The sequence below is a fragment of the Pipra filicauda genome, unplaced genomic scaffold, assembly GCF_003945595.2.
Source record: "Pipra filicauda isolate LSUMZ 115617 unplaced genomic scaffold, ASM394559v2 scaffold153_size1761393_pilon, whole genome shotgun sequence".
NCBI classification, from domain to species: Eukaryota; Metazoa; Chordata; class Aves; order Passeriformes; family Pipridae; genus Pipra; species Pipra filicauda.
In genome coordinates this window covers 1,413,916-1,432,343 of record NW_024104029.1, presented here as the reverse complement: position 1 = coordinate 1,432,343, position 18,428 = coordinate 1,413,916, and the positions used below count along the sequence as shown (strand labels likewise).

The 18,428-nt window shown below is 36.4% G+C and overlaps 1 protein-coding gene across 16 annotated transcripts in view; it reads right to left on the bottom strand.

Moving 5' to 3' along the window:
• Positions 1-1,185: 1,185 nt before the first annotated feature.
• Positions 1,186-18,428, bottom strand: part of SLIT2 (slit guidance ligand 2) — a 266,811-nt gene continuing 249,568 nt past the window's right edge. For 11 of the 16 annotated variants that reach the window (XM_039379037.1, XM_039379039.1, XM_027713779.2 and 8 more), the window contains 4 exons: positions 15,009-15,163; positions 8,548-8,836; positions 4,119-4,330; positions 1,186-3,016 (listed from right to left, as the gene is read on the bottom strand). In XM_039379037.1, the coding sequence (XP_039234971.1) occupies positions 2,775-3,016; positions 4,119-4,330; positions 8,548-8,836; positions 15,009-15,163 (898 nt within the window). In that variant the 3' untranslated portion in view covers positions 1,186-2,774. Of the gene's footprint in view, positions 3,017-3,672; positions 3,765-4,118; positions 4,331-8,547; positions 8,837-15,008; positions 15,164-18,428 lie in introns of all 16 variants that reach the window. The other 5 variants (XM_039379040.1, XM_039379041.1, XM_039379043.1 and 2 more) reach the window with 5 other exon arrangements.

Genomic DNA, 18,428 nt, shown 5'->3' with positions numbered 1-18,428 from the left:
GTGCTCCACAATGAACTAAATTCTCCACTATGTTAGCTATACCTAAAGCTACAGTTCCCTCAGATTCCCTTCCCTATTTCCCTTTTGGGGAATAGAGGTACAAAGCAGCCTGTTATAGCAATACTACAAGAAACTTGATTTAGCTATTAGAAAGGTGTCAGGGTGACCCATCCCACTGAGGAAGTTCTCTCTTGGCATGCACAGTGGCACACTTTGTCAATGCTTAAGGACTTTCAGTGGTGAGAATGCAGGGCTGCTCAGGTTCTAACGTGAGCTGAATCACTGTTTGATATGAGTGCCCTGTATTCCTTGACATGGCTGGGTGCCTAAGCTGGGTTTGGTTTTGGGGTTTTGGGTGGTTTTTTTGGTGAGTTTTTTTCATTTGTTTGTTGGGGGGTTTTTTTGTCTGTTTGTTTTATTCCAAAGGGGTGTTTTTTTTTTTCCTTCTTAGGGACCACAAAATGTCCTTCTCTTGCTGGCATCAGGATCACCAGCAGCTGCTAGTATTTGCTTGAATAAAGCAAATTCTGCAAAGTTCCTTTTTCTCTGTCAGTATGAGGACAGAAAGCAATCCAACTCCATTGGTACAGGGATACGTGGTACAGGGACTTTGAGCTTCAAGAGATCTTTCTGTATCCAAGAATGCTATATAAGGACTGTTAGGCAAAAATGCCTCTTTTCTCCTCAAAGCTACCCCTATTTACAGCAGACTATTTAGCAGTCATAGAAGCTGCAAAGAAGGCCTCATGCCAAAGGCTTTTTCATTGGTTAAGTATCATCCCATCCAATTGCTCAAATTTAAAATAATTAGTCAAAGACTAGGGATAATGAATCCTTCTGAAGAATCAAATTACTTCCTAGAATAACTGTCAAATTGCAATTTTTATAATCATTAAAGTATTAGGATAGACTCAGTTTGCCTTTTCCTGAAGTGTACTTCAAGTCTTTTCTCAATTTTGGTATAAGTTTATCTGATTTCATAATGCACAGACACTTTCAGATGTCACTGCCTCTAGGTGTAATAATCGCAAGATAATTCCTTCTTCAGATTTTCAGTACTGAATACATGGGATCTAAGGTTGGGTTTTATTCTGTCTTTTACCAAATATTCTTTGCAACAGATGTTTAATTAAAGGCTGCTAAACAATTTAAACTTCTCAGAAGAATACAAATAAGAGCTGTAAATGAAGTAAATATCTGTTTAATTTACAAACATCAGTAGCATTACTGATATCAGTCCAAATATGACAAAGCACACTGCATTACACATGTACATCTAACTTTTTTGTAAAAAAAATAATAAAATAAAATTGAAAAAACATCTGCATTTTTTACAGGGTACCCTGGGTTTTACTGAAAGAAGAACACAACCCACTACTGATTACCAATTCTACATTATAATTTAGCAGCAACATGTTAACATGGGGAACATTAGGGAAGTAAAGTAGTTTTATTATTTGGGGAAAGTCACAGTTCTTGATAGCACAGCCTTTTTTTCTTTTTTTATAAAAAAGGTAAAGAGTTCCATGGGAATATTAATTTATAAAGATCTATCTTCTAATGTCATTTTCTACACGCCATCTTATTTTCTGTAAGTACTGTATATAGGGAAAATTAACTTCTCTACAATTGCCATCTAGTGTAAAGTCATACATTACGGGTTCTTGGAAGGTGCCTGAATATCTGCTGTATGTGAATCCGCAGATTGTCACCACTTTCAATTCAGTGACACCAATTGGTCAGATTCTAAGGAAAAGTAAAAGGGAACGGAAAGGAGAAAACAGACTGAAAACATTTACCCCAAGACGACATGCTACGTTAGTTCTATTGCAAAAAATCCTGATTTTTAAGTCCTTTAAAAAAAATTACAAAAATACTGGGACAAATATAAATTAATATATATTAAAGCATTGAAAAACAGTAAAAGGGATGGCCTAAAAGGGTTAAGTACAATGTACTTTGATACAATAAATATTTCTCAATGAAACTGAATACTGTATAGAGTTGTTTAGAACTCATAAAACCAGAAATCCATATTATTACTAATTTATCCATCAATAATCTATTTTATCATCCCCAAAACATTTATATTACAAAAAATTAATACTGGAAAAGGGAAGATAAACACTTTTTTTCTGCTTCTTTTGCTAACATGCTGACATAAAAGTATACATCATCAGGAGATTTCAGGATTATAGTATATTCTTGTATCTCCTATTTCCCATTCATTAAGTGGGACACCATCTTTTCAAGATGCTTAATAATTCCAAAGACAAAATGTGTTTCAATTGTTATTTCTATATAATCTGATTCTTTTCTCTTATAATGCTTCCTCATCCATAGGTAAGTGATTGGTATGGTCTGTCAAGACAATAAAATATACTGATACGGAAATGAAAAAACAAGCCTTGTGTTCTGGTCAATTTTTCATCTCTGAGCTGTTAAGTTGAAAGTCACATGTGTATAGTGTCAGTGTATCTTCAGCATGTTATAAAGAAGAATCCATGTTAAAAGCAGTTAAAATTTCCCATCTCTGTTGCAATGTTACCAGGTCTTTTTTTTTTTTCTTCAAAGGTCCTCTTGGGTATGAGAAGTCTCAGTTCAAGCACTTGAATCTTTTTTTTCAATGAAGAAAAAGTCTTTATTCTCATAATAAAAATAAGTCTGTTCTGTATTTTACAATATATTTCAAATATTTCCACTATGAGCATTAATTAGTCCGACACGGTCAATAAGTATACAACATTTTCAAAAGACAAGTGTGACAGGGACACTTAGGAGGGACAATTTGTACAGCCACACTTCACCACTTTTTCAACCTCGTCCACAAATGATGACCCGTCAGTGCATTCAAAAGAGTATTTCCGTCTCTTGCTCCTTAGTGGTCCACAGCACTGCCCGGTTGAACATCCTCCTTTACATTCTAGTCTCGATACCTTCTTGGTCGTCTGGCACGCAGCATACCCTTGCTGCTTTTGGTAGTAATCTCGGACTCGTTCCCCTCGACAAGAGATTTCTGTAGAAAACAACATTTAAAATAAGAGATATGCTTTTGAGACATAGGTGAAAGAAAGGTTGACATTGCTAAGGAAGATGCTGTGTTACTATTTGCATTTGGGATTGATATTTTAAGTTTGACTCAGACTGTATGTTGGAAACTAGTGGTTCTACCAAACGTAATTTGATTAATGCTGGTTTTTTATTCCCTATACCGCCTGTTTTCAGTAAAGCTTATATTATGTATATGTAAACCATAAATACGAAGCTATTACAATGACAAGAAAATTGGAAGCCTAAATCTTTTCCTCTTTTATAAAAATACACATCTTCTGTTCCTACATTGCTTGCAGCTGGTTCTGTTTACCATAGGGAAATGTTTCGGAGAGCATGCAATTTAATTTATTAGACCTGGAGTTTAATATTATTCAAACTCTTATTTAATATAAGTTACATTCCACTAACTTCATAAATTACTGAGGTATAAAGCCTGCTAAAAATGAGACATCTGTTAAAAGTTCTACAACTATATTCTTCTGTTCTACTCCCATCTATGTACAATACAAAATAAATGCCATCTGGGGTAAGGGAAAGAGAGGGAGAGGGAGAGCTTTGATAGACAAAGGAAAAAGAAAAAGGTAGGGGGAAAAGTCATCCTGTTTTCATCCATCTCACCTGCATAATTCGCTGTGATAAATCAGTTGAAGCTGAGAGGTCAAAAGTAGAGTTTGTGATAAAACTAGGAGCAGAATCATTGGATTTGGCTTCTCAGTTGCAGAAGGTAGAGGAACAATAAATACAGAAAGATACAGCAGGTAAAAGGTAATAGTTAAATATAGTAAAAATGTGTTTCTGAATAAAGGCAAAAAAAATGTTTTCACAGCAAAACATTTGATGAAAAAATCCTCAAAATGTAAACAAATTCATGGGAAAGGTTTGATCTTTCTCTCACCAAGATAAAGTCTTATGGTAGAAAAAAAAAAGCAACAAATATGTGTGTTGTGGAAAAAAAAATCTGGTCATGTTTTTGACTGTTCATGTGTTTGGCTGTTCATGTTTTAATAAAAAAAAAAAAGCTATTTTCTAAGACTACAACAACAACATTACTTATTTTTTTTTACCTTTATCACAGCTGTCCCCCGTGTATCCGCTGCCGCATTCGCAATATGGTTTCCCAAGTCCTGAAAGCCTACATTTGCCATGTTTACACCTGATGGATTGGCAGGGGTTAAACAGCATTTCCTCTTCATCACAGAGGACTCCCCCATGTCCCTGCAGGCATTTACAACTGTATGAAAATGCATTGATCGGCAAGCAGGTACCATGCACACATCTACAGGGGAAACAAGCCCAAGAGAATAAAAATAAATTATTCATCAAAGTTCAGGCTAAGCAACATTAACTACAAATACTTTGGACTGTACTCAGAAGAAATTGCTTTTGTTTCTAATGGACTTTTCAGTGAGATGCAGTGAAGTGGTTTAATTGGTATGCAGGTTTACACAAAACAAGCTGCAGTACAAAACTCTCTCTCACCAGAAAATAGCCACTGTAGATGTGTTATGGAAGACTTTTACAGGTTACAGTTACTGAAAACAACATTTCTTGTCTACCTAGATTTTCAGCATGCTTTTGAGAAGAACACAGCAAAATCAAGCCACAGAAAATTGATACTCACCTGAAATTCTGGTTCATGTATCATTTAAAAGAAAGCCCAAATTGTCAGTCATGAAGTATGGGGCTCCCAGCACAAGGACAGGTCAGGCACTTCCTAACAGAAACTTTTCTGACCCAAGCAGTGGCAGTTTCAAAGCTGAACATGTGCTTCCCCTTTAAATATATTAGTCTGCATTGCCAATAGCAGCGTCTTAAAATGTATGAGGCAGGTGTCTGCTTCACTGCAAGACAGCAGCACTCATCTAGTTCTCATGCAGAAGCCCACACTAGATAAGGTCTCATATTATCAAGTCTCACCCAGGGTGATTACACTAGGTAATCTCTCAGTTGAGCTTTAGTAAACATTTGTGGCTGCCTCGAATCTTGTTAGACAAAAAACTATTGTGAGTTAAGCTGCATCTGCTAAGTTCTGACATACAGTAGTATGGGAATGCACAGCTGGTCTTTTTTCTCTTTGAGAGTGAGGTAGTGGTTCCCAAAAGGAGGATGTTTAATTGCCTATTCCTAGGTGTAAGCTGAACATTAGGGGATTTCATCTTCTGAAAACATCACTGATGACTTGGAATGAAATCACTTTCCTTTGTTCCTTTAGTAGTACAGGGTCAATAACTTTCTTCCTAGATATAATGCTATTCTCTTTAACTGTTGCACTGACAGACAAGTTTTCTATCTACATATTGCTTCCCAGGGAAACACCTGGGAATCTTCACCACAGTGAAGATTCCGGTGCTGGGAGGAATGCAATCCTGATATTCAAGACCACAGTCACCTTTCTCGATGTTTCTCCTCTCTAAGGCTTTTCCTCTCTATATTGTAAGATCCTTGAGCTCACAACCTCCCTAGTAGGTTGTGGCAGCCACCTAAATAAATGAGAAGTTTTCGATTAAAAAAAGAAAAAAAATAAAAATCCCATTTGATCTAAAATAAAATAATTTGTTTCAATTTCAAGATGGCAAAAATTAATCTAAAATTGCACGTCATAGTAAAAGAAGAATTCTGAGTAACATTTCATTTTGAAATTTTTTAGCTAACATATTCTGTATTCCTGAAAACTTTTTTCTTTTTTCTCTACTCCTTCAGTAAATAAGAGATTTGGTAAAATTGAAAAGTGCGCAATACTTTTCAACTCTGAAAAACTGGCATTAACTATTTAAAATAGTTTCATTTTATAAAGATCAACAAGTTCCACTCATCAACGAAATCTCCACTACAGTTCTCCATCTCTAATTCTGTGCAAGTGCTTTAGGCACTTAAGAGGAAAAAAGAGTATGTGGAATCAGTCTCATCACAGGATATTTAAACAGAAGGCACAACACGTAGCCTCCATTCACATAACCAGTTTGGGATTAAAAATTGCAAATATAAAATTGATATCTTAAGCACCTCCAGCTTTCCTATTAGTCTGTATTTTGAAGGAACTGTGTTCCCTACAAAAATTACAAATTGTTTCTGTGGTTGAAGTCTGATATTCCAAGACTTATTAAGAAATTCAAAATTGAAGGTTTCGACAGTATCACAGAGCAGATAGCTTTTGTTTAGTTTTCATTATGTTCAGCATTTGATCTGTTCACCATTTACAAAACATCTGCTTTTAGGACATCTGATCTACGAAGTTACTCAGGTGACACTATGTCATATTCTATACAGGCTACTTTAAATATCAAAGCAATCTGTGCCAGGATCTTTGGTAAAGTTTTGCTTGACTTAGAAGATGATTAAATCTTAGCTAATGCCAGCTCTCATACTTTTGTTTCCACCTGCTCTTTGAAGCTCTAAATTTCATCTTCAGATTGTACTGAAAGGAACATCAAGCTAAGTGCAAACTCTTGGGCACAATTTCATCTCATCTAATTTTAGGTACCTCTGTCAGGCACTCAAGTTAGATGTATAATTGCCATAAGCTCCATACACAGTCATGGACAGAAATAAAATTATCCAGGGAGTGATTAGACAAACTGAAGTCTAATTTACTCTTTTGAAATGTGTTTATTCCTTTATTGACTAGAGAAAAAATTTTGGTCACTATGTTTTGAATTCAAGCACCTGGAGTTAGGTAAAATAAATCTAAGTCTTACGCCTTTTCATGATGTGCAGGGATCTCTAAAAGATAACCTATATTTTTGAAACAGAGATCACAGTGACAACTCTGTTTCTCAGATAAAGCAGAATGTTGTACTGTATTAGAGGGAGACAAGGTATCTATTCAATAGACACAATTTAGAGATGAATCAAGAAATACAGAAACAAAATCCCCAGGAACTAAAGAACAACAAAGCCCACCTTCACTCAAAATATACAATTTTGGTTTGGCTTTCTCTCTTAAAAGCTCATAGCACTGTATACAGCTTAAACAAACCCAATACCTCCGAGAGCAAACAAAATATTAATGCTATGCTCACTTAATTCTACCTTTGATACTGCCTGTATCTGATACTGATATCTTTGTAATTTGCTGCAAAAAAGCAGTCGTTTTGGGTGCTGATGTGCACAGTTAAAAGAACCTCTGAAGAATCTAATATTTCATGGACAGTTTAAAGAAATTCTCTGGTTTTTCTTATAGAAAGTAACTTGTGGTTACAGTTTGAGGTTATTTTTCACTCCTAAAGTATAAAATGGATATGATAAAAGTTGCATTTGTATTTTTTAACCTGCTGTGACTCCCTTTCATTGAAGTTACTGTGAAAGAGGACAGAGTAAGAAAGAGATCTATAAACAATGAAATTCTATAATGATATGCTTCAAAAATTCACTGTTCTAGCTCTGGGAAGAGTTCAAAACTTAATGATACTGAAAGTCTATAACCAATGTAAACAATGCTAACAGCATTGTAAAGCACGCTAACTGCTGTATAAAGCTTTAAAGTATCAGATTCTCCACACGTGATGTGAAAAGATCATTCAAACATCATTTTAAATGGGACTTGAAAACCATCTTATTAGAATCTCTTAGCAAACTCAAGCCACTGGTCCTTAGTTTGTAAAAAGTTACATAGGCCAGAGCACTGAAAAAGCCAGCAGCCAAAAGATTCGAGCAGGCCTACTTTACTCTAAAAAAAACCCAACCAAAGCCAAAAGCCAAAAAGTTGTTTGCCAAGCTGTAGTGGGGACAGTGGTAAGGACAAACAGAATGATATCTTGTTGCCCAAGGTCAATAAATCCTGAAGAACTCTGAACTTCTGAAGTTTCTGATCTTCTTGTGCTGGGTATCCATGAACTAAAAAATTGAATCTGTCTCTACAGTAAATTTAAAAGACATATATGCATAAATATCAATACTGTCATACACATATATATCTATCTTTTTCTCTCTCTACAAATTTATAAACATGAACTTGTCTATAGACATATATAAAATGTCCAAACTAGAACTAGCAAATAGAATTAGCACACAAGGACTTAAACAAAAGTTTACCATAAATTTTCCTGCTAAAACCTGGGGTACTATGAAAGTATAAAATATTAGATATGTCATATCAAATTTTTTAAACAGAGTAGAGAATATTAATATTATTAATAACAATATTATTTCCTCATTCTATACAATTATAAGTAAGCAAATAGAATTGTTTCTATTTGCAACTTCTTCTAAATGATTTTTGTACCAAGGGTCATGAGAGCAACTCATTACAGAAGCAGCCCATAGAGAAGTATGTAAGAGCACCTCCCAGGTTTTAGGCAAAACTGATTCCCTAAACTGGGAACTTTTCCTCATTAGGTTTATGGAAAGAATAAACTATAACTGGAATGCTGTTTTCATTTTTACATGCCCCGGCTATTTTGCTTTTGCAAGTGTGAACTTTTATGAAAAAAAATACACAGAACAGGAGACTTATATGCATAATATACTACTGTTCTGTCTTGAGGGAAGACATACTTATTTCCAAGACACGGGTCGTTAGTTTGTTGATCACAGAGGGGTCCAGTCCATCCTCCTTCGCACTCACAGGAAAAGCCTGACTGGCTGGTAGCATGGCATGTTCCATGCACACAAACTTTTTTATGACAAGGCTCACAACCTGGCAGAATTCCCACTTGCAGTGGCACATTTCTGAAGTCCTGAAGTTCACTGTTGATATACAGATTACGGATGCAGCCATGAAAGCTAGTGCCATTCTGTCCTGGAGACTGGCGTAAAGCTGCTATGTTATTTTTCACAGGCATGCCTAGAAAATTAATAATAGCAAATAATCAGTGTAATCATTGTTACAATTTTCTGTACCAGTTTCTCTATCTTTTACACATTTTTAAAGAAAGATTTCTTCTTAATTAATTATTCTTAGATACTCAGACTACAACCATAAACTAGTGATGAACAATCAACTGGAAATTGTCCTAGTTGTCAAGCATGCATGTAAATCAGCTCCAAACCTGCAAGTCTCTAGGTCACACTTCAGACCTCATCATACAAGAACCTCAGAACTCTGAGAAGGTCAGCTAGATGCCTGGTTTTGAGCTAGTGAAATTAAGTCCAGGATAGCACATAATTTCTGAATCTCAGAAAAACAGCAGCTGATGATTTTTTGTAAGATAAGATACTCAAATCCAGAAGAATTTAGTAAGACCAGTTCATCAAATTGGAGCTGCCACACACATTTCAAATGTGAAATTTTACTACGGAAAGTATCTTGGAAAGAAAAGTTTAACAGATGAGGTTCCATTACTTTCAAAAATACTTTGTTTAGCATGTCTCAAAAACGGATTATTAAAATAAAAATAAAAGACACTCGCAGTTTGCCCTTACAGTCTAAAAGAGTCAATAATAAAAATAATTCAACATTAAACTACTTTTGTGTATATATTTCTAGATAGGGCAAATGCCTCCAAATGTTGATAATTTTCAAGATAATTCCTTGGTTAGAGTCTGTAGCTTTTACAGGTGTATATGTGATGCAGTTAATCATTTAAGATTAATTCAGAAGGAACGTTATTCTTAAACCTTGTTTTCTTGTAAATATGAAGGTTCTTCTACTCCTACACCCCGTTTTCTTTTTGGTTTTGGGGGTTTTTTTGTTTGTTTTTTGTTTTGTTTTTAACTTATTGCCAACATATTAGCCTATAGTAGGTAGTCCTTAAAATATTACTTTCCAATCATGAATACACAAATGCCTAACTACCTCCTGAGACTCACAAATAGAGAAAATCAAAGTGCACTGAGTGTTAGGAAAGGATCTGGTTTTATCTGTAAATAAATATTCTTATTAACTGCATTATTTCTAGGCAAAATTAACAATTTTCATTCTGGTACTTAGATAATGACAGAAAGTGGCAATGTTCTGCATAGTTGCTCCTTAACCATGTAAACCGATACTTGTAAAGACATTCTATAGTTACACTGAACAATTAGGAGTAATGCAGAAGTGCTGTGCAACCTAATCAAGTAGACCTGCCTTTCACTTAGAGGTTATTGTAATTTCGTTTGTGCTAGGCTTCAGTGATTATAGAAATGAACAATATTGCATCCATACTGTTGAAGAGCCTAACCTTCTTTGATCTTATCAGTTAAGGAAATGCACTGGGTTTGTGTGGCAGGGTTTTGATAGCAGGGAGGCTATGGGGTGGCTTCTGTGAGAAGCTGCCAGACCTGCTGCTGGCCAAGGTTGAGCCACTCAGTGACAGTGGTAATACATCTGTGATAACATATCTAAAAAGGAGAAAAACCCAAACAAGTCATTGTGCAGAAGTAATTGCGGCCAGAGAGAAGTGAGAATAAGTAAGAGGGACAACTCTGCAGATACCAAAGTCAGCGAAGCAGGAGGTGCTCCGGGTGCCAGAGTTGAGATTCCCCTGCAGCCTGCCCATGGTGCAGGCCATGGTGACACAGCTGTCCCCCTGCAGCCCATGGAGGTCCATGGGGGAGCAGAGATCCATCTCATGGAGGAGCCCCACACCAGAGCAGGTAGATGCTTGAAAAGAGACTGTGACCCCATGGGAAGCCTGTGTTGGAGCAGACTCCTGGGAGGACTTGTGGAACTGTGGAAAGAGAAGCCCACACTGGAGCATGTTTTCTGTTGGTCTTGTGGGGGGACCCACACTGGAGCAGCCTGTTCCTGAAAGATTGCACCCTGTGGGGAAAAAGGGACCCATGCTGGAGCAGTTCATGCAGAACCACAACCCGTGAGAAGGACTCGCGTTGGAGAAGTTTGTGGAGAACTGTCCCACTGGAGGGACCCCACGCTGGAGCAGGGGGAGGACTCCTCTCCCTGAGGAGGAAGCAGTGGCAGAAACAACACGTGATGATCTGACTGTAACCCACATTCCCTGTCTACCTGCGTTGCTTGAGGGAAGGAGGCAGAGAATCAGGAATAAAGTTAAGCCCAGGAAGGAGAGAGGAGAGGGAGAAGGGTGTCTTTATGAATTTTTTTACTTCTCATTATCCTACTGTGATTTTAATTGATAATAAATTCAATCAATTTCTTCAAGTTTAGTCTGCTTTGCCCGTGACAGTAATTGGTGAGTGACCTCTCCCCATCCTCACCTCAACTCATGAGATTTCATTATATTTTCTCTCCCCTGTCCGGATGAGGAGAAGAGTGATAGAGCGGCTTTGGTGGGCACCTGGCATCCAGCCCAGGTCAAACTACCACAGTAAAATTGGCATGGAACTATAGTATTAAAGGACTGAGACAGCAAATGATCATGAGTTCCCATTTCCTCACATCTATTTGCCATTTTCGCAAACCATGGACAAGGTAGAGTCATCAAGGCCCCTTCACACTGTTGTCTCTCTTGAAAGCAACACTCAGCAAATGTTTAGGCATATGACTTGAAGTATGTCATAACAGAATAGATGTACTGAAATTACCCTTTGTAAAAATAAAAGGTGTATAAAGCTAAGCACACCAATGCAATGCTAAACTAGCTGTTATCCTTGTGTGAGGAAATTTAGATGTTATTTCTGGGAACCATATAAGCATGCATGATACCAGGTAAAAGGAGGTATATCACACGTGATTCAGAGATTTTTTTGTCTTTAATCTCTAATAAGGAAGACATTTGGAAACACAATGCAAGCATATACACAAGCTTTTAGCCTATACACTTTTTGCTTCTTCCAGCAAGTTAGAAGGCCAAAGTGTGTGCAAAGGCTTTAGCAATTTTTCTTAGATAATTTTTATATAAGGTTCTTTACCAGTTAGGAAAGAATTGCCATAGAAACAATGCAGAGAAATATTTCAGATCTATTTTTGGTAAGGTAAGAGAGTAGTTCCCATCCTCTTTTGAGCTTTTGGTCACTGAACCTGACTACAAATCAATTACTGCTCAAGGAGGTAAATGGTAAGACCTCTATTAAATAAGTCATACAGTAAAACTGTCAAAATTAGTATCTCATTCTAGAAGCTGCTAGAAATGAGCAGGCACAAATGAGAAGCAGCTGATACCCTACCTGTCTCAGAAACAGGGACATCCATGAAACAAGAGGCCACTCTCAACTAGTGAAATATGCTCTAATTTCTAAGAGAAGAATGTGAAGTATCAGTGATGTCTGTGATGCCTTTGAAGAATTTTTGAGAAGAAACAGATTGTCCTTTAAGACTTCTTACAAAAAGACATGGGTTTGCAATATGATTTACTGAAATTTGTTATAGAAAGACTGAAAAATATCTAGCGTGTGTATTCTGACCACACAAAAGAGCCATACAGTTGGAAAAAGGTAAAAAAAAAGTTTAAATCGATTAGCTCAGTTTTTTGGTAAAAATAATGTTAAGTTACTCCTTCCGAACCAACTTAAATATTGTGACCCAAGAGTAACATTGAAAAAAACCAAAAAAGAAGCTGGGGGGAGGCAGGGAGAGAGGGAATAAGAGGGGATGAAAGGGAATGAAAGCACACACCACACAAGGGCTTGCTGTCAAGTCTCAATTTCATCCTGCCAGATGAGGTGAAGCTTATCAGAAATGCCATTTTAGCAGGAAAGTGGCAAAAGTAAGCGTAAGCTACGTGATGATATAGGTGTCAAACTAAGATTTTGGCAAAGATAAAAATACTGCATAAAATCCTAGTGAGAATTTAAGTTCTTAACTGATGGAAATGTGTGATCAAATTCTCTAAAAATCTAGATACAGTTGGATAAGAAAAAAATTAATGACTCTCAAAAAGATGGGTAAAGAAAGATACAAGACTGGTAAGTAACTGGCTCAAGAATTTTAAAATTGTAAGTAGATAAATTAGATAAACATAGATAAAGAACAGAAAATCTTAAGAGCTGACCATCAACCTACTGGGTTTTTTTCCTTTATTTTGCTATAATGTTCTTATAATATTGGTTTTCAATTTTTTTTGGGCCAACATTTTCTATGAAAGTAGAAATAATTGTCTGCTTGAATCTTGAACATGAGGAATTGAAAGAGAAGAAACACAGGACCTCTCTAAAGAATATGCACTACAACAAAAAAGACTGCCGCTCTTAGGAATCAAACCAATTTTCTGACTTTTACTTAGATTACAGAGGCCCATCAGGATTCCAACAGGAACTTAAAAAAATTATTCTTCTGATACTTCTAAATGACGAGGCAGATGAGTAAGATTCTGCTAATGGAGGCACAGATCTTCAAGGTGAAGAAGCAAGGAAGATAACCATATGTCACAAATCATCATCTCAGTGTCAAGAATGGGCCCTGAATGAATGTTTATAGTTGGCAGTGTAGCCTCATTTCATCAAAAGGTGCCTGTAATAGACAGGGGGATTGTTTTGCACTACGTTCAGCTTTCAAGTAGTGCAAACGGCCTCAACAGTCATTAAACAAAGTGATGTTGACAATACAAGTAAGCAAGCACACACTGACTTATTAGAATGTAGGACCAACTCTTCTTCCAAAAAATAGCAGCACAGGATACTGTGCAAACAATGGAGGTGATACACATGAAAAAATGCAATCTGCTTCCACAGAGCAATCTTCCTTTGAAGATTCATGATGTGAAGCAATTTTAAAGGTAGCTAATACATTTGATAACATTAATTCTTTTCTCTGTTAGTATGTAGAGTGATGGCTAACATTGAATTCTATCTTATAATTCTTCCCATTTTAGATGGGAGGAGGCAATGATAAAATTCGAAAAGATCTGACAAAAACCTGAAGTGTTTCAAGGGAATAATGGGAATTTTCAGATAAGTCATGTTACTTCTCATCACTTGTAACTAAGGCACTTGTTATACCAGTTTTATAGGAGAAATAGTCAATTCTTGATTAGGATCAAAAGCAGCTGGTTTTATTTTCCATTAGAGAGAAATCTGAGCAAGTACCCTGAGCTTTTCTGTGTATTTAGAAAGAGGATAACTAGCACTTTTTCTAGAGAAAGTAGTCATCTCACAAATGTATTACTGGTAGCATAATTTTTCGCAAGGAGGCAAGATGCTTAAGTCTAAAATGTTATTCTCAGACAAAAAAAAAGTTCTTAAGAATTAGACAAAATGAAAAAGAAAGTAGGTGTTCTTTTTACAGAAAGAACAGATCAGAAGGAGATTCCTTACATGCCTCCTGTAAGACCATAAGGTTAAAGCAGAACCTGAAAATTGGTAGAAGATAAGCAGTATTTAAAAACCGTGCTGAATCTCTGATCACTAAGAACTTAGACTTGCTACCAAGGTGAGTAAGGAGGCATAAAGTGGTGGCTGAATTTTCTGACTTTTACTTAGATTACAGAGGCCCATCAGGATTCCAACAGGAACTGCTGGTTAAAACAGTGTGCTTGAATCCATAGTTATACAGAGTATATTCCACCAAATGATCAAAAAATTTTCAAATATTTTAGCTCTACCAGTTTTACTTAAACAAACCACTCTTTCTTCTCAAAATAAACAAATAAAAACAAGCCCTGCCACATACTGTGAGGCAGCTGTCCAGTTGGTTCCCTTCTTACCTAGTGTCCTAACTCCTATCAACCCTAAGCAGTAAGATCTCTAGACATAAATTATATTTCATTGCTTTCATTGCTATCATTTCCTGCAGATACCTGTACAGTGAAATAGTAAAATGTCAATGTAAAACATGAGCAAAACAGAATGTTACCATTCTATACTTTCTGAATAGGCATTAATAAATCTTCATGTAGCTAAACAATGCTAAGCACTCTTCTTCAGTATAATAAAATGCTAAGTAACAGTAGAAAATTACATAATTTTGCAGTGGTAAAAAATAAACGCAATTATAAGAAAGCAACAGGTTCAGTTTGAGGGCATACTATTTGTTAAAATTGAAACTATTGAGATTAACTGCTTGTGTTTCATCTTAAGGTGTTATCCCAATAAATGAGTCTCTTACCATGTGTTTATTAAAGCGTGTTACCAGAGTAAATTAGCTATGATACTTCTCGTAAGAAGCAGTAAGATCCTCTTACCTCCTACATACAGCGGAGAATCAAAATTCAGAGTGGATTGCTTGGACAAATTGGTAATTATCTTGGGGCTTCCTCCATCAACAGATAAAGACAGAATCTGATCCATAGCTAGCAGCTCCACAATGTGGAAATTGCCATCATTAATTGTTTCCACACTGCAAAATAAACATGAATATTAAACAGTTTATGGTCTGGTTAGAACAGTTTTTTACCTTCTTTCCTTGTAAGAGTTAATAGAGTTTCAGAACAGAACTTCTCCAGAAGTGCAGTCTCCTGAAAGCTAGGTTTTAAGCAAAGACATGCACATATGCCTAAAAGCTAATACAACACCCCTTCCTCTGCAACAGTGATCACAGGGCTGGAACACCTTTTCTATGAAGTTAGCTGAGACAATTGGGGTCATTCAACCTGGAGATGAGAAGGCTCTGGGTAAACCTTACAGCAGCTTTTCAATACTCAAAGGGGGCTTATAGGAAAGATGGAGAGAGACCTTTTACCAAGGCCTGTAGTAACAGGACCAGGGGTAACTCTGAGAGAGGGTAGATTTAGATCAGATAGAATTTATAAAGTAAAAGAAGTGACATAAAGAAAAAAAAATAATATGAGGGTGGGTTAATATGAAACACTGGGACAGGTTGCCAGAGAATTTGTGGACTTGTTATTGGAAATGTTCAAGATCAAGTTGGATGGGGCTTTGTGCAACCTAATCTAGTGGAAGTTGTCCCTGTCCACGGCAAAGAAGGTAGAACTAGATGACATATGATCCTAATTTTACTCCAAGATCGTATTTGTATGTGTGCCTCTGTGTATCCTAAATATTGCAGAGTATGGGTTACACATTTTGTAAGTACGAAGGCCTGAGTTGACTCCGATGATACATAAATCTACTATTTCATGAAATACAGAACTGCATCTAACCTTAATCCTGCCCAACAAAATTATGTCATTGGTCCAGATAGCTCCACTGACACTACCTGTAAATTAATTTCTTATCTTTATTGGGCACAGTTATTTCTGTGTGTTTAGCATCTGGCTAGTACAGTGAATATAAATATTTTGTTATTTTTTTTTCTTGTCTACATATACCATTTCCTTCTGCTTCCTAACAAGCTATGAACTCACTAGTAGGAGAATACCTGAAGGGTGTCAAGCAGAGAATGTTTGTTTCAAGCATGGTGCTTATGCTGTATAAGAGCAAGCCTATTCATATTATTAGGTGCAAGAAATGGCTGCCTATGCTTATCAGCTGCAATATCTACACAGGAAGTGCTTAAGTGCAGGGTAACTACTCTGTGCTTTAACACGGTTTGAGTGCATCAGAGAAGGAAGAATATCATCACTCAGTTCTAGGACTGAATATATCATTGTATTTGCATAAATTGTATGCCCATTTTACACTGGAGAAATGAGAGCTGAATATATGGCTGCATGGAAGGTATGACAATGAGCTGTAGTCCAGAGACCAGACATTACAACCATTCCCATGAGAGACTTTATTTGTTTCAGGCCACCATCAAATGAGTGAGCTTAAGCCTCTGAAAAAAGTTATTCAAAGGAACCAATTGTATGATAGCCTGAGATGGACTGAACACTCACACAGTCAGTTCGCTCTTCTTATTGAGAAAGCAGTATAGCTGAAAGGGATTAGCTTCCTAAACCTCCAGGCAAAAATCAAGCAAATTACCTTAAAACGTCCTTAGTGATGTTTTAATTAACTTAACTGCTTTTGTCCTGGAACAGATCAGAAGCACACGTGGTTGCTTACAGATGTGACACATTAAATAGCTTCTTAGTAGTCATTTATTACCTACTCTATGTGAACAGCCTCTGCTCAATATGGATGAAAGGTCTGCATGGTAGCATGCATGCTTTACATAAACTCAGCTCTGTGTGAAAGTGCAAACATACGACAGAGCAGACACTGGCACAATAAACACTTTATGGGAGTTGGCAGGAGGGGGACTGCCAGTTTCTGTGGGGGGAAAGGAAAAGGTCAGGGTTCATCATTCCTAAAGACCCAGGTTTGCACAAGGTATTAAGAGGTTTGTTTGCTGTGCTAAAGCAATAATAAAGATGCCATGATTAAATTATTTAACACATTTCAATGGATCCAGGAAAAAATGTGCTAAGAAATCAAAGTGCATACGACTTTTTGATTTCAGGAAGCAAGAAACCCTAATATAATGTTCTTGTTTCAAGGAAACTTGTTATTCTACAGTTTATCAACCTTTCACACAATAGTATTTTAAAGAATGAGAGCAACACAGAAAATGCATTTTTATAGCAAGAGGTCATTCCAGGGATGTATAAAACATAATGTGTAAAGGGAATGTGTCTCTGATAAGAGCAATTATTAAAAGCTTCTGGTTTAAACTGTTTTACTGGTAAAAATTTACTGCAGAGAGTGGAGCCCTTCTAGGGAAGGGTGGTTTAAATTAAAGGGGAAATAAACACAAGGCATATCTGTGCAATATTTCCTGCCAATGCACTTACACTACTTCTAGCCCATTTTCCGTTGGAGAAATGAGAGCTGAATGCATAGATCCTAATGAAAAGCTGTAAGAAAAACTGATTTAAGGCTTCTGGTACTCTGTAGAAGAATAATGATTTGGGAAGAAATATTTCCATATTTCCATATTTCCAATAAACATATGATGAAAACTAGTTTACAGAATGAAAAGGGCTTTTTCTCTTGTGTAAAAAACATTTAACATTTAAAAATGATGTCCAGACAGAACAAAACACAAGTGGATCAACATTTAAAAAAAAAAATCATCTCCAATGAACTAATATTCTTTATTGGTCTTGGCAGGGCCATCATCTCATTTTGTTTCTCAGATTGACTATGACCGCTTTAGGGATGATGGCTCTTTCTGCGGTCAGGTCCACTGGTAAAGCAGTTCTCATTCACTTTACACAGCTAGACTGATGCTATTGTTAATTCTTCATATTTATTGTGATTAAATCATCTCTTTGTAACTTTGCTTTGTTGTTACTGGAAGCACCTCTGTAGGCTTTACAGCTTTCATTTGACTCCTTTTAAACACACCATTTCTTGTCTGCCATTTATATTATAAAACTTCTATTTGAATCTCTCTATTGGCTGGGCTTTTTCTGGTTTTGGTTTTTTTTTTTTTTTTTTTTTTTTTTCCTCTGTTTCAGGCACGTCATCATTGTTCAGTGGAGTACAACCTGCCTTATTCTTTTCCCTGTACTATACATGAATCTTCACTTTCTTAATGAAATCGCTAAATTTCTTGATAAAAATCTCAGTTTTTTAATTTCCTTTCAGTCCTTCTCAGTGTAACCAACTTTCCATCTTTGCAAATTATCTATCCTGTTACCAAACTGTTCTTAACCATCATTGTTCCTAAACATTATTAGTTAAAATATTCTTTTGTCATCCCCATATCTCACTGA